General features: G+C 43.5%; 1 protein-coding gene across 1 annotated transcript in view; it reads right to left on the reverse strand.

The window, feature by feature from the left end:
* Nucleotides 1–16,601, reverse strand: part of snx29 (sorting nexin 29) — a 695,647-nt gene that overhangs the window by 623,168 nt on the left and 55,878 nt on the right. The window contains exons 7-8 of the mRNA XM_055651849.1: nucleotides 12,401–12,649; nucleotides 9,899–10,301 (exon numbers count right to left, since the gene is read on the reverse strand). Of these exons, the coding sequence (XP_055507824.1) occupies nucleotides 9,899–10,301; nucleotides 12,401–12,649 (652 nt within the window). The remainder of the gene's footprint in view (nucleotides 1–9,898; nucleotides 10,302–12,400; nucleotides 12,650–16,601) is intronic.

Here is a 16,601-nt window from a genome sequence, read left to right on the forward strand (position 1 = left end):
TATCCAGGTATTTGCTCAGCTTCTCCATCTCATTCAATAAGGCCACATTACATTTCCCCCTGATGTGCGTGGCTGGGAGGGACTCAAACTGGCGAGAGAGGAAGAGCTCCTGTCGGCTTCACCGGGATCGTTTGCGTTACCCTACTGGACACCGCGAGGCGCCCATCTCCACCACTCCGCATTTGGGGATCTGAACCCGACACCCTTTCGATCGGCTGAGGGCAACGGAGGCCATCGCCCGTCCCTTCAGAACAGCCTTCGTCCATCACCTAGGACCGACTGACCCATGGAACCCTTCTCCACTTCGGCCTTCAAAGTTCTAGTTTGAATATTTGCTATTACCACCAAGATCTACACCTGTGGCGGCTCCACCCAGGCCCACGCCCTGGGCTTCCGTGCTCACCGCAACGGCCCTCATCCTCATTGCGGCATAGCCCCCACAGCTTTTCGCCTCCACGGCCAGCGATGGCCAGGTATGGGCCCGACTCTCCTGTGCCATCCATTTTCAGGGCTAGTTGATTCAGCAGTGTAGTGGCTATCTGGCTTATTTTCTGTGTCATTAATTATGACATGTGTCTTTAAATTTTAGACTGCCCGTTATATTGTCGGTGGGATTTATGATGTATTTTTGGCCGTGTTGAGAGCTAAGTTTCTTGCGCAGAAGCTTAGTTTTTAGTTTAGTTTCAGACCAGCATCGAGAAGGTTTACCCTTTGACCGTGCGAAGTGTAACTGAGACACAAGGAATTTTCTAATGTTTAAAGCGTAAAGCTGGAGTTTGATGAAGATTATAGCAACGAGTCGGAAGAAGTTTGGATTTATCTTCTTGTTTTTCATCAACAATAAATAATTTATTAATCAAAAGACTGTGTTTTTGAAGACTTATCTGTGAAGAAGCTCTGAATGTCTCTGACGGAGAGCTCGCATGCGTATAAAGATATTCCCCTTAACCATGCAGTCCATTTAGCAGCTAGAGGGAGTAACCTCTTGAACGATATAAAAATCTGCTGCTACAGGCAGGTGAGTTGTTACACGCTCCTTAGCGGATTCTGACTTCCACGGCCACCGTCCTGCTGTCTATATCAACCAATACCTTTTGAAAAGTATCACCATTGTGATTGTACAGGGACACTGCAAACTGAAGTTGAGACTGTGGGGGATCAGACTCAAGACCACCAAATTGATGAGCCAAGAATGCACGAGTCTGAGGAGGAGACTATGAGAAACCAGAATCAAGATGATGAACTGGTGGAACCGGACAAGGACATGGTAAGGGTCACTTCAAAGCTGAAGATGACTGTGAGTGTTTTAGATGTGAGATGTATTGACAAGTGAAAATGATGCATTATCGATGCAACTAATGCCATATCCTAAATGGTGTTGGGATGTTCAATTTACAATGTGATGATGCAGATATCCATTTTGTTTGCTAAGGGAGGGATGTCAGGTAACTGAGGTTGTATTTAAACATATCACGTGTTACTATGAGTCAGAAAGGTCACAGGACACATGTTGCCAGGATGTAAAGGAATGGCGGAGGAATAAACCAAAGCGTTTATGTTCAGTGTCCTTGAAGCGTGTTTATTACATTTGGAGGTTCCGACACAGGCGTTTGACCGTCATGTTACAGATATCGGTATGGACACATTTGAATTATTGTGTATGGTACTAGTTGCCCCGCTACAGGAAGGAGGTCTTCAAAATATGCAAATAAAAAAGATTTACAAGGAGGTTTTGGGTCTGGAGACTTTGAGCTACATTGGAGGTTAGATCTTTTTACCTGGAGAGCAAGAGGTTGAGGGATGACCATATAGATGTTTATTTATTTATCTTTTATTTATTTATTTATTTGTTTGTTTGCTTATTTATTTATTTTTTAATTTTATTTTTATTAGAAGTACGGTAAATTACAATACTACACAACACATATATCTTAATACATTTTTTGTACCGCTTCATTTTTGGGGAAAAGACTTTATCAACCCTATCTGTGCTTCTCATTATTTAATATCCTTCTATCGAGAATAATCAGTTGTCAACATGTTATTTAGATTGCAAAAAAAATGCCACTCCAAACCAGCACATCATTTTGTAATACCCTGCAGAGTGCTGAGCTGAGCTGACAGTGTGAGTAGCAGACAACAAAAGAAAAAAAAAGAAAATCTGGTAATTGAAACTTATCAGCTTGATAAATGATTCTAGATCGCTTGTCGGACATTGTCATGTTGTTTAAGTTTGCTCGGCTAATGAGAGCACAATAGTTATTGATCCCTTTTAGAGCTGATTCAATTAGCATTCTTGTTCACAGTCCAGGGAGAATGATGATCGTTTAGACACAAAAAGCGGAAGTAATTCATCTCTGGAGAAAAGGAATACTGTAGGTGGTGTTTCGGTTCGAGACCCTTCTTTAGACTGAAAGTCAGGGGAGAGGGTAACAAGAGATATAATAGATGATATAGAGAGATATGGAACAAATGAATTAAACAAATGCAAAAAAGTAATGATGATGAAGGAAACAGGCCATTGTTAGCTGTGATCTAGGTGAAAATGCGTTACAGACAATGAGACTCAACAAGACGACGGAAGCTAGGGTGGGGGAGGGGCGGAGAGAGAGGGGGGGGGATGCAAGGGTTACTTGAAGTTAGAGATATCAATATTCATATCGCTGGGTTGTACCCAAGCAAAATATGAGGTGCTGTTCCTCCAATTTGCCTTTGGCCTCACTCTGACAATGGAGGAGGCCCTAGACAAAAGGTCAATTGGAAGAATGAGGTAGGAACAGACGTGAATGAACTGTACAAGTGAGATCATAGTAAACAATGGCCAATCTATCACGAGCCGCTGAGCTAAAGATGATTTTGAACTAACAATGTGTGATCTTCAATGAATGTGCTATTTTTCACCAGTAGAGCCAATGAAATTAATGGGACTTTACTGAAGATCTGCAAAGGATACTGTTTGCTTTCATCTGGTGATTGAGAGATAAAGCAAGGACCCAAACTGCTAAAATAGTAAGATTAAACGAGAACTTACCAGTTTGAAGTTTGATCTGTATTTTATGAGGAGTTACGATGAGGGATTACGTGAAGAAGCCCGCCCCAGGACGCATTGCGGCATAACTTCAAAGCAGCGGTGTGGAATCACAGACAGACACGTATTTGAAGTAACATAGTAAAGAATAAAGAGACATCAATTATCAGTTTGATCCATGTAATGAGGGTGGGAGCGGAGGGCACGTAATCCCTCATCGTAACTCCTCATAAAATACAGATCAAACTTCAAACTGGTAAGTTCTCGTTTAATCTTACTATTTTACTTCGGAGTCACGTGAGTGACTTCGTGAAGATTTCAAAGCTCTGTGATTTCAAACCGTGTAACAGCTTTATATCACTCGCTGCCGAAGCCTTTGAGGGAGGAAGCGTGTTATCATAATCAACCAATGATTCTGTTTATAGAAAAAACCAATGGTATTTTTACAATAACACTGAAGAATTTTAAATGCTCCCCTTGGCTAATTTGAATATTTGCAGATTGGAATCTTCCTGCAAATAAAAAACAGGTTTTGTCAACAGTTTATAATAATTTATTTCTCTGAACGTTTTACCCCCACTATTCTGCTGTAGCCAGGATGTGGTTTACAGGCACGTCCATTCTTTTGCCGTTGACGTGGAAGCTTCTCCTGTGGGATGACAACTTTATACATGTTAGTTTTATCCCAGGAGCTTTAACCTGCTTGAGCCATTTCAAAAAAAGGCTTGTTACCCGACCACAAGGTGTTTTGTGACCAACCCACAAGGCTTTTCATCTCCCTCGCATAATTAGGTTGTGTCTATGTAAGGTAATAGGGTCTTGGCACATACCGTGTTTTCTGGCGGGTAGCCCGTTTTTTATGACTGGATAAGGTGTTCCTGGTCTGGTTTGACCATTCCCTGAACAAATGATAGAGATCTGGTCTGAAGCTGTGAGCATGGTGTCCAGTTGAAAATAGGAGTAATGACTGGACACTCTGTGCTGCTCCATGTGCCTTTAACATATGTTTTTAGTGCATAGAAGGTTCAGGTTTAGGGCTCTGGCTGGTGGGATCCCCTGAAGTGTGGTTAACCACTGTGACATCTCATATATAGGTGTAGCTAGTCTAGGGGTTTAGAGTTTTAATACCCTTCAAATTACCTCCAGCCAGTGACCCCATGGCCTGTTGTCCTGTAGCTGTTTTGAAAAAAGAACAGGCAGGGTAATTCTAGCTGTGTTGATGGCACTGTAGCCGAATCCTTCATCATGATGAAGGTTCTCCAGGAATTCCAGTTCGTAGTACCTGTATCGGATGAGTAGGTTTTCCCCTTTATCCTTGCAGTACTTCTCTTGATGCTGGACAATTGTTGTAGTCCAGTGGATGTTCAAAAGGATGCTGACATGGTGTCGATTATTCAGTATAACAATCCCAGTCCCAGAGGCTTGCGCAGAATCTGCAGCTCAGGAGCTTATTTCTCATGGCACAGGTTGATTTGTGCCCGACTCCGATATTAATAATTCTGGGTACTGGAAAACACCATCCAAGTTTCAACAGCCATGTCATGGCGTGAAGTGAAACAAGGGCTGCGTAAGTCCGTCAGGTACTATCAAATACCTGAAGCAGAATCCTTTTTTACTGTGCGTTGTTCTCGATTGGTGAGGCAGAAGGGAAAAATACATAGAATTAATTTCACCAATGCAGCGTGAACGCATTTGTCTATCAATATTATAAATACATTCTTGAATGACAACATGACCTATAGGTCAGAAAAGTTAATATATATAGCTGACGATCTTTCTGCTGGAACTATCTGTCCCAGAGAAAATTTTTTAATGAGGATTCCACTGGCCCAGGGTCTGGTTTCCCCCCGCGACATACATAGGACATCCCCGAACACCTGGTGATATAGCGTTAATGCAAATAATCGATATCAGTTTCACATTCCATTTTAATTGTCATTGTCAGTGTACAGTACAGCGACAATGAAATGCATTAATATCTGTTGCATCATATAGCTTAATAGTTTTGTTAACTTTATATGAAAACATCTAATTGATGTAGTCCTTAATATTATGTGACCTGGTGTCTGTCACTGTATTTTGCTTACCACCCAGGTAAGTTGTTGATAGTCAAATACATCTATGGATATACCATTGCCAAATTGGTTTGACCAACTTCTCATATGATACCGACTTTATGCTGCCATATGGTTAATATAGGCCACCTCCATAGTGTAGTCTATTTATACCCATACATGCAAGTGCTTTAAACTCATAAATTCACCCGAACATTTTTTAGATAATTAATGCCCAGTATAAGTGGTAACCCCACCACTGTCTTTCTGATATTACTTCAGTGGGTAACTTCATGAGATGCTCAATGACAACCTATATGTTGTTTTTGATACTAACATCTGAATGATGTAGACAGAAATGGTACCATTTTTTCCCAATTACTCTGTTATTTGTCGAGTAGTTGGTAGTTTGACCATTACTTTGTGCTTGTTTGTGCCAATTCAACTATGTTGTCTCTTGGCATCCTTATAGTTACGTGGACTGAATTAATATGAAAGCCAAGATAGTCCAAGAAAGCGCTCTATATGCTGGTAGGAACCAGACCCACCTACCTCCATGGTTATTGGCGGTTTTGTGTTTTCTGTTTTCTGAGTGCTTTTGTTCTGAGGATGTGCTGGCGACGTTGGGGGGGGCGCATTTTCCAGGGGGTCCGCGGCGGGCCCTGATCTAAAAGATCTTTGGGGATAGTGCGGCCCCAAGCTTTCACCAGTCCCATATTCTAGACATAGACTGGTAGATGCCGTGAGGTGCTGCTGTTAGGTTATCGAAAGTCGTGGTTTGCTCGTCCCTTGGCCTGCCCTCGTGATGCCGAAGGTTTTTGATACCTCTTCGATCTCCTTCAGCTTTTTGTTCAGATCTCTCCCAAATAGCAGTGAGTCTGCCTCCGCTGCTGGGCTTTGCTCAAGCCTGCATCTTTGAGATTGAGGGCAGGTGTTGTATTTCCCTTCAGAGATTATTTAGTTCGAATCGTGGTACACCTTAATACCAGTACTTTCTGGTGGCATGTGTTGATCTCGTTATCTCCACAGAACAAGCATAGGCTGTGATAGCTGACATCAGGAGCCTTCGGATCCGCTGTAGCTTGAGTTTTTATGCCCGCATAAGGGCCCCCACAACTTCCAGATTTTGCTGTTTTAGGCTTATTCCCCTTAAGGGCCTCATAGTTCTCTGGTGCTGTATATTCTTGCTGGCTGCCATTGTTTTGGCTCCGGCGGTGCTCCAGCCCGTGGGGTTGCTACGAAGCGGTCCACGACACCCAACAGCTGTTCCTGATCCTGCACCTCATGCATACTCCCGATTTTGTCCGCCTGCCCCATTTGCAGACCAGCCCTGCCCTGGTCACCAATGCTAGCCTCCTGCTCCAACCCGTGGTATGAGGGTAGCAAAGGGCAGTGCCTGAACGACACTATGGAGGAGGTGCCTGTCCTGTCTCGCCGGGAGCGCTGCTGTTCCCGGTGGACCTTCTCCTCCAGGAGCTGCTAAGTGCAGCTCAGGCGGCTGTCTCTCTCTGCTTTGGTAGAGACATGTCCCCCTCCGACGAATCGGAGACGACCGGCCGTTTGGCTTCCTGGCCGCTTTCCCAGTCCGCCGTGTAGGCTCTGGCGAGACTGGCTTGGCTCGGTCTCAGGGATAGCGAAAACGCTCTGCGAGCGACGCTGCCGCCGGTTGCTGCCCCGCTGGTAGAGTTGGAGCGGGGCAGTTTCTCTTTGCGAGTTTTTTGCGTTGAGTTCCTGAAATCTGTAATAAAACACAACTGCAAACTCACCTTTCCAATGCCCAAGAGCCGCTCCTGCAGCTCAGGCGGCTGTCTCTCCCCCTCCTGGGTGGAGAGACGTCCCAGTCCGATGTCGGCTCCACCGCCCGGTTTTACACACATCCAGCCCGCTGCTCAGGCGCTAGCGGGCTGGCTCGGTCGCGGTGTCGGGTTTGCGGACCGCCCGCTAAGCGGTCCACCCCTGTTTGCTGCCCAACGACGTCCTTTCGTCCAGCGGGCAGGTGCAGCATTTCCCCCCCCCCCAAGCCCGCAGCTGATGCTGACGGCTTGGTGCAGTGTCGGGAGCGGGCCGCTGATTAGCGGTCCTCGCTCTATCTGGCAATTCTAGCTGACTCTGCACTCGGGCTGCTGCTCACCTGCACTCGGGCTGCAGCGCACTCCACGCCAGCACTGTACAGTGGGGTCCCCGCAAAACGGGCTCCGCAAATGTCGGAGCGAGCCTCCTCCCGTGCCCGCCGTCTCCTGCGCTCTTGATGGCCCCAGTAGTTACCGGCACCGAGCTCCCATTCATGGTCCGCCCCGCTCTCAGTGCTAGCGCTTTCGTCCCTTCCCCGAACAGAAAACTCCTCCCGGATGTCGCCCCTTGCCCTGGAGAGTTTACCGACGCAAACCGGCAGTAGTTCCTAAACTTAGATTTTTTTTCCGCCGGCGCTCTCTCTCCCTAGCCGCAATTCGTCCTGCGGCGGGCTTCTTCACGAAGTCACTCACGTGACTCCGAAGTAAAATAGCTCAGCGGGCCAGGCAACATCTCTGGAGAACATGGGATAGGTGAAGTTTCAGGTCGTGACCCTTCCAGGCGTACAAAATGAAAATTCACAAAGGCTTAAGGACCAAATGGAAAGACTGGAAAGAGAACCTTGAAGATCAAGGAGCTCTGGAGGCTTTAGAACTGCTCGCCTGCTGTAACGTACAAAATGTTGTGCTTTGTAATGAACAGCCCATCTTTTATCAACATTTCTGGTTGCTGTTCACAGACTCTTGTTCAAGATCTATCCCATTTTTAGAGTCTCAATAGGAATAATTTTGCAGTGGAAGATAAAAATCTTCACAAAATTAGCTGCACATCTGATAAATCAATATTACGTCTGATAATGAAATACCTGTATTGTTAATCTACAAATATGGAAACAGTGTTTCCACACCTCAAAAAATGGTTTCCTTAAATAGAATCCCAAATTTCCTGGAACTTGATGGCATTTCCTGAAATTTTCAAAAATGCTTCCTGCGTGCTATTTGTTGTTTTTTTCGCGGGCACTCGTTAAGAACACAAAGAAGAACAAGGCAAAACAGATCTATGTAACTACACCGTATCTGCCTGCTTCTGTTACTCACTTGTACAGTGTTATGCAAGGCAGCTTTCGTTGCCCACAACAGATTTCGTTGTCTTTGTTTTTTCAACCTGCTCTCACATCTCAGTCTCTTCTCTCCCTCCCACTCCCTCCCTCGCTCCCTCCCTCTTTCTCTCCCTTCCTCGCTCTCTCCCCCTTTCCCTACCTCCCTCCCTCTCTCTCTTCCTCCCTCACTCGCTACCCCTTCCTTTTTTCTCCCCCTCCCTCTCCTTCTCCCTCTCCCTCCCTCTTTCTCTCCCTCCCTCCCCCTTTCTCTCTCTCTCTATCCTCCTTCCTTTATTCTCCCTCCTTCCCTCTCTTTTTCCCTCTCCCTCCCTCCCTCTCTCCCTTCCTCCTTCTCCCACTCTCCCTCTCTCCACCCCTCCCTCTCTCCCCCTTGTGCCCACCCACCGTTCTGTAAGATCAAGGCCAATCCCAATGTAACTGCAATCCCACCGCCCACTGGTAACTTTTCACCGCGAGGTTTATCCAGAATTCTACCACTGCCAGAAAAATAATCAAAGGCTCAACTTCCACTGAGAAAGAGAATTCCAAAGACTCATTCTTATACGAGAATTTTCCCGAACAGTCTGTGACCCATAACGCTGTAACTGTAGCGCTATGTTTAAAGCCCATAGCGCTGTGGCCATAGCGCTATGCTTAAGGTCCATAGCGCTGCAGCCGGTAGCACTATATTTAGAACCCATAGCACTGCAGCCGACAGCTCTTTGTTTAAATTCCCATGCGTTAAACTGACAGCGTCTGTTTATACATTTGAGTGCCAAACTGTCAGTGCTGTGTGTATTACCTTCACACCCCTTCGTGGGCCGGATGCGGAAATTTCCAGAAATTATTTCACTTCCCTAAAATTACCCGAAGACAACCAGAATTTCTCGAATTTCGGGTAATTTCCTTCAAAGTGGAAACACTGCATGGACAAACCATATACTTCACAGAGCTTTCTAGCCACGGTTTTCTTGTAGAACCCAAGGTATGCATATGTTTTCATATTTGTTTAATCCGTCACGACTATTTGATTGTTTTATTTGATGGAAATTATTCTTTTTTTTATGATGAGAAAAAAAAGACATCTTTTGTAAATCATATTTTATCTCAGCAGTCAAATTCACATACGGGTTAGCTGGGAATTGCTTGTCCGTCTGAATCCGTTTGGAGCATTTGACGACACTGGGCAACTGAGGAGGGGACCTCATTGAAAGGTACAGAATAGTGAAAGGCTTGGACAGAGTGGATGTGGAGAGGATATTTCCACTAGTGGGGGAGTCTAGGACTAGAGGTCATAGCCTCAAAATAAAAGGACGTTCTTTTAGGAAGGAGAAGAGGAAGAATTTGTTTCGTTAGAGGGTGGTGAATCTGTGGAATTCTTTGCCACAGAAAACTGTGGAGGCAAAGTCAGTGGATATATTTAAGGCAGAGATAGATAGATTCTTGATTATTACGGGTGTCAGAGGTTATGGGGAGAAGGCAGGAGAATGGGGTTAGGAGGGAGAGGTAGATCATCCATGGCGGAATAGATGATGGGTTGAATGACCTAATTCTACTATCACTTATAATCTTATGATCCCAAATCTCCAACAATATTACCAAAGACAGTACTTAAGTACGATATTTAATTAAACATGACTTGACAATAAAGTTTGAAAAAGTCAAGAGATGGCTGGCAAACGAGGCGTTTTAATTTTAATCACTCACTGTTCTGAAAGGAGTCCGTCCTCTTCGTTCACTTTACTTTGATATATGCGCTCCCCATCTGCATCTTCATCTTCATCATCATCGTCATCATCGATACTTTTCATATCTCGTTTCTTGTGAACAGCGTCACCATTTAGACATACATCCGCAGTCTTCAAGATACTGTTGCTGAATTCCTCTCCATTAGAATCTGGTTTGCCATACAGATCTGGAGCAAATGCAGTTAAAATCACAGCTGAAGAAACAGATGAAGGTTTTTCTGAATTTTCCTCAAAACATTCTATTGTCACATCTGAATGTTTCACTTGTTCAGAGCATTGTTCTTCCTCTTCATTGTCACCATCAAAGGAAATAATATTTGGCACCATTTTCTTTTTCTTCTTTTCTCTTTTACTTTTTGCATCTAATCGTGGGAAAGAAAGCAATAAATCATTATCACATTTTACCAGTGCAAATTTGGATTGGATTGTTAGCTTAAGAAAAAATGGCATTAGTATTTTTTATTTGAAAAGGTCAAGATATTGCCGCTACAACTGTTAAAGTACTAATGTAATAATATAATAAACAAATGCAACATATGGCCATATCATTACTGCCCAAAGATGATTGAAAGAATCGGCTTGCAAACAACAGAAATGTGACATCAATCACACAATGCAAGCCAGGTTGGCCACTCTCCATAGTGCCACATCCACAAATATGAAGGATTTATCTCTGCTGCGAAGGAACAAATGGCAATTACAATAAAATGAGATCTAACGGGTAAAAAGAACATCTGTCTGTCTCTCACCGAGTGTGGTTGCTGTCTGCCGCTAGGCGATTGAAATGTATTTGTTAATCTGCGTCTTCCTAAGGTGCATGATGTATGTTTGTTGAAGGACCAAGTGAAGGGGAAAAGGCTCAAGTGCCTGCGGGAATGAACTGCACATTAAAGAGAAATGTGGTGCATCAGGAGCAGTTGAATCTTTCTTCGGTGAGCAATCTACTTGATTGCTCCCAGTGATCACTGGATTTTACGCTCTGAAATGAAGTCTTGATTACCTTGTCCGATCCTTGTGGTGTGTTTTAAAGTTTTCTTTAACGCTACCTGACTGCACCCCAGATGCAGTTACATGGTCTACTGGGTGACAGGTCTTAGATCATGTGAAAGGAATCCTCACCCCTAAACAGTCCTGACACAGATAAAGCCCTAACACGGCCAGCTGTGAAAACTGTCACTGATTTCAGTAGGTTTAAAATATCCCTGAAATTGAAGCATGTAAAACTATTAAAATGCAATTAAGTTATGAATAAAAATTGAATATTCATTTCAACAGGTTACACATAGCAAAACACCTCCTAGCATAATTATTTAAAACATTTGAAAGGAAATATCTCAAAAGGTAATAATCTAAAACCTAAATACGCAGAATTATGCGGGAAAGCCCAACAGGACAACCCCCCTCCATGGGGAGTTCAGTAGTTAACCCAACTGGCAGATTTTGCCCATAAAACCTATCTTCAAGACCCACATTTCTGCATTTCACATTTCATTGAAGACCTGAACAAATAATCACAATTTGCAGTTGACTCCAATGACGTACTGATAGAATCCTGCATTGAAGATGTGTTATCTTTGGAATAACATGTAAAATGGTTGTAGACACAAAATGCTCAGAGGGTGAGGCAGCATCTATGGAGAAAAGGAATTGACAAGTTTCACACCTACTCCTATATATTCAAATCTCCGACACCTCCTCCTACTTATCTTTGGACCGTGACCCCACAGTGCACCAGACCTTAATCTCAAGCACTATAACTGACCATCACTTCCGGCTCCCTGCCCCCTAAAGCCTACAAGCTTATCGTTCCCCAGCCCCGCATGACCCAGTTTTATCTTCTCTCCAAAATCCGTCTTCAATTCCTTCTCTGCATAGATGCTGCCTCGCCCGCTGAGTTACTCCAACATTTTGTGTCTACCTTCGATTTTATCAGCCTCTGCAGTTCTTTCTTAAACATGTAAAATGTTGGTCCTGTAGGTTCTCCCAAGGATTGTTATTTTAAGGACTGCGTAGTACTATTTGAATAGCTAAGAAGTACTGCAGGCATCCTGGTCAACATTTATTTATCACCACCAAAACACAATCGTTTGTCTATTATGGGCCTCTGTCATCAGCAGATTCACTGCTTCATTCACAAACATTATTATCGGTACTTTAAATAACGTGTTGGCTGTGAAACAGAGACACCCTGAGAACATCAGCATCATTTTACAAATGCACATCAGCTTTTGCTTCTAAACCACAAGTTGGCGGGCATGAATAATGAATAATTTTATTCAGTTGACGAAATAATTCATCAAGTGGTTATTCTACACACGAAAAACACAATATATTGACAGCAACATTTAAATTATGCTTAAGATATTCCCCTCTTTCAAGTGATAAAAATTAATTAAAATTGAATGTTAAACCAATGGTCTGCCATTTACAATTTACATTTTGTAAAAATCAATCTATTTACCTTGGTTTACAGTTTTAGACAGAACTGGCAGTCGGTCAGATTCAGGCTCAGGTCGCATGAAACTTGGCACAGCAGAAACTGTTGAGATTTCTTTCAGAAGCGTGCTGACCCCCTGGGTGGATTCCTTTAACAGGCACGTGACATTTTGTGTTGATTCCTTCAGTAAGTTAGCAACTGCAGATGCAGACTTGTTTGGTCCATTCAAATCCTGGTTGTCAATGTTGATTGCAAAGAGGATTGAGTTTAACCCTTTAAATGAAGTTGGCATTGGTGAGGAACGATTCACAGTTCTATCGAGAATTACAATAAGAAGTGCCCGCTTGGAGGCCTCCCTATGCTGATTAACTATTTTTTTTAATACAAACATCAGTCAATCTAAGATCAGAAAGCCAAACCAATTTAGACTTCCCTCCTTAGGAACCTTTCCAGTGCAAATGAGAATGCATACTGGAATTTATGTAAATTATTTGCAAAGCAAACTAAATATACATATTGAACATCATTCAAGTAGAAAAATAATCTTCTTTTGCTGCGACCTGGAAGAACGCGATACATTGTATAAATCAGGAGTTCATGAAAGATAAATCATTGTTTCATCATTAATTTGAAGTTTTATTTTGCCTTGTAAAATCTGCATTTGACATGGACAGCACAATGACACACAGAGAGTAAAGGGCCTGTCCCACCAGCATGCGATTGCATGCGTCTAGCGTGACCTAACGGAAGCGGAGTACGCGCTAAGTATGCGGTAAATTCGCGCAAAGTTCGCATGTGACATAATTTACATCAAACTCATCAATCAGCTGGGCAGGAGGTGGGCCGACAGAATTTGGACGTCGCACGGCGTCGGGCGGTGACATCATCACGCAACAGCACGCCGGGCAGTGACGTCATCGTGCAATGCCACGCGCTAGACGCTGTGTACGATGTCAAGATGCTGCGTACACCGTCGAGACGCTGCGTACGCCCTCAATGCGCCTGCAGGCCGACAGGCCGCTGGCGCGCGGAATTGTCGAACAGTACAAGATATTTGGAGGCCCACGTGATGTCGGGACCAGCCCCGCACAACTCCATACCCCTCCGCCAATCGAAGTGGGAACGGACCCGCGCGGCCGTACGCCTCAAGCGACCACGTTTGGCCGCGCTAGACGCATGCAAATCGCATGCTGGTGGGACAGGCCCTTAAAGCTGCTGCCTCACTACTCAGGCAACCCAAATTGAATCTTGACTTTCATTCTATCTGTGTGAAGTTTACACATTCTCATCAGTGACCAGGGCCTTTGGTTTACTCGCTCATTCCTCAGGACCTGCGACTTGGTTGGTTAAATGTCCACTGTAAATTGCCGCTCGTGTGTATGAGGTTTAGGTTTATTATTGTCACGTCATCCGAGGTCGTGAAAAGCAATGTTTTGCATGTTATCCATACAGATGAGATATACTATACAGAAATGCAATCGTCAAACTCAAGTACAATAGATAGAGCAATGGGGAGATGACCGAGTGCGGAATTATATGAGTGGTAGAACATGAAGGAGTTGGTTAGAATATGGCAAGAAAGGGGAAATAGGGGGTGAATGTAGAATTAGTGTAAAAATGGATGCTTGATAATTGGTGGCTGAAGGACTTGGTTCCACACTGTATGACTATGATGATGACATCCAGAAACGAAAAAAAAGAAAATATCTAATTATACAAATCCTGCTCATCAAAATAAGCATCATAGATCATAAAATATAAGGTGAATCATTTAGAAAGTGAACATTGTGTTTTTTTTCCTATTTAGCAGAGTCTCCTTTTAGTTTAGGTTCATTATTGTCATGTGTATCGAGGTGCAGTGAAAAGCTTTGTTTTGCATGCCATCCAATCAAAACAGATAATACCATACCATCAAGCCAAATTCAAATACAATAGATAAAGCAAAAGGGAAGATTCAGAATGCAGAATATAGTTCTCAGCATTGTATCACACCAACTCCAGAGATAAATTCCAATGTCTACAATGGGATAGAGGTGAATTGGACACTACCATGGAAGGACCATTCAGAAGCCTGATAACAGAGGGGAAGAAGCTGTTCCCGAGTGTGCACTTTCAAGATTCTATTTCCTCGGCCTGACCAGTATGGGAAGAAGAAATGACCGGTGTGGGAAAAGTATGTGATTATTTTTCGAGGCACAGTTGTGTGGGAGTACTACCTGAATTCGTAAACGATTAAAAGCAGAGGAGAAAAAGCACAGGACTGCACCCCAGGGTTTTGAAGGAGGTGGCCTCCATCAGATTGTGGAGGCATTAGTTGTGATATGTTAGGAAGGAGATGAGGAGTAATGTCTTTAGTCAGAGGGTGGTAAATCTGTGGAATTCTTTGCCACAGAAGGCTGTAGAGGCCAAGTCAGTAGATATTTTTAGGGCAGAGAGATAGATTTTTGATTAGTACAGGTGTCAGAGGTTATGCACAGAAAGTAGGAGAATGGGGTTGGGGGGAGAGATAGATCAGCCATGATTGAATGGCGGAATATTGATGTGCCAAATCGCCTAATTCTGCTCTTATCACTTATAGCCTTATGATATTTCAAGAATTACTAGATTTAGGAGTGGTTCCTGAAGATTGGAAAATTGCAAAACTATAGGCTGGTTATCCTGACTTCAGTGGTTGTTAAGATTTTAGAATCAATTATAAAGGATGAGGTTACGTAGTACTTGAAAGTTCATGATAAAATAGACCGAAGTCAGCATGGTTCTGTGAGTGGAAGATTTTGCCTGTTGAATTTACTGAAGTACTTTAAGGAAGTTAATAGCAGGACAGATAGAGGGGAAGCTGTAGATGTTGTTCACCGAGATTTTCAGAAGGCCTTCGATAAGGTGCTGCGCGTTAGGCCCATGGTATTGAAGGATAGATACCAGCATGGATAGCGGGTTGGCTGGACGGCAGGAGTTGCAATAAAATAGTAAGATTAAACGAGAACTTACCAGTTTGAAGTTTGATCTGTATTTTATGAGGAGTTACGATGAGGGATTACGTGAAGAACCCCGCTTCCAGCGCATGCGTGTCATACTTCAAAGCAGCGGTGTGAGGTCACAGAAAACTATAATGACCTAAGATAGTAAGATTATCAAAGATATACCAGTTTGTGATATGATCATAAGAGGGTGGGAGCGGAGGGCACGTAATCCCTCATCGTAACTCCTCATAAAATACAGATCAAACTTCAAACTGGTAAGTTCTCGTTTAATCTTACTATTTTACTTCGGAGTCACGTGAGTGACTTCGTGAAGATTTCAAAGCTCTGTGACCTCATGCCGTGGAACGAGTCCATGCTTCACAACTGCCTTGGGCATTGGGAGAGAGCATCATTATTAAGTTTAAAAACACACACTTATACAAAACTTGTATGGTAATAAACAAAACTAAATTTATTAAAGTAAATCATAGCCCTGTATTTTCTAGGGCAAATTATATAGTTGAACCTAAAATAGTTTCTGAAAATGATGATGATGATGGCTCCAAAACTGGTTTATTATAAAACCTTTGAAAAGTCCTCTCGGATGACCATCCTGCCAGTCTAAGTATCTGGTCCGTGGGTACCTCCAGCATTTTCGCTGCTGATGTTGCGGCAGCCCTGGTGGAATGAGATTTAAACACATCAGTATCTATCCCTGCCATCTTTAGGACAATTTTGAGCCACCTTGAAATAGTTTGGGTCGTGACCCTTTTGTGCGGCTTCTTGTAACTGATCAGCAAAGCGTTTTCCTGACCTCGTATGCTGTTCGTATAATTGATGTAGAAACGGATGTGCCTCACAATACATAGTTGTTCATCATATGGATAGGACCTGAATATGATCACTTGACCCGATGAACCTGGTCTGTTTTGTTTGATTAACTCCTGGATGATAAATACCAGTTTCTCGGGTGAGGTGATCATGAAGTCCAGTCTTAGTTTACTTAAGGACTGGACTCTTTGAGCGGTAACCAGTGCCATAAGCATCACCATCTTCATGGTAAGTTTCTGGAGTGACAAAGCCGTAATGGGCGACCAGCCCCTCAGCATATTGAGAACAACACCCACATCCCAGATTTCGGAGTACCTGGCTTTCGGAGGATTCGCATTAAATATGCCCCTCATCAATTTGATTACCAGGGGGTGTGATCCCACCGTATTCCGCTCCAATCCTTGTGCCAGATAATTGGAAAGTGCACTTCTTGC

This window comes from Leucoraja erinacea, chromosome 20, assembly GCF_028641065.1.
Source record: "Leucoraja erinacea ecotype New England chromosome 20, Leri_hhj_1, whole genome shotgun sequence".
Taxonomy (NCBI): Eukaryota; Metazoa; Chordata; class Chondrichthyes; order Rajiformes; family Rajidae; genus Leucoraja; species Leucoraja erinaceus.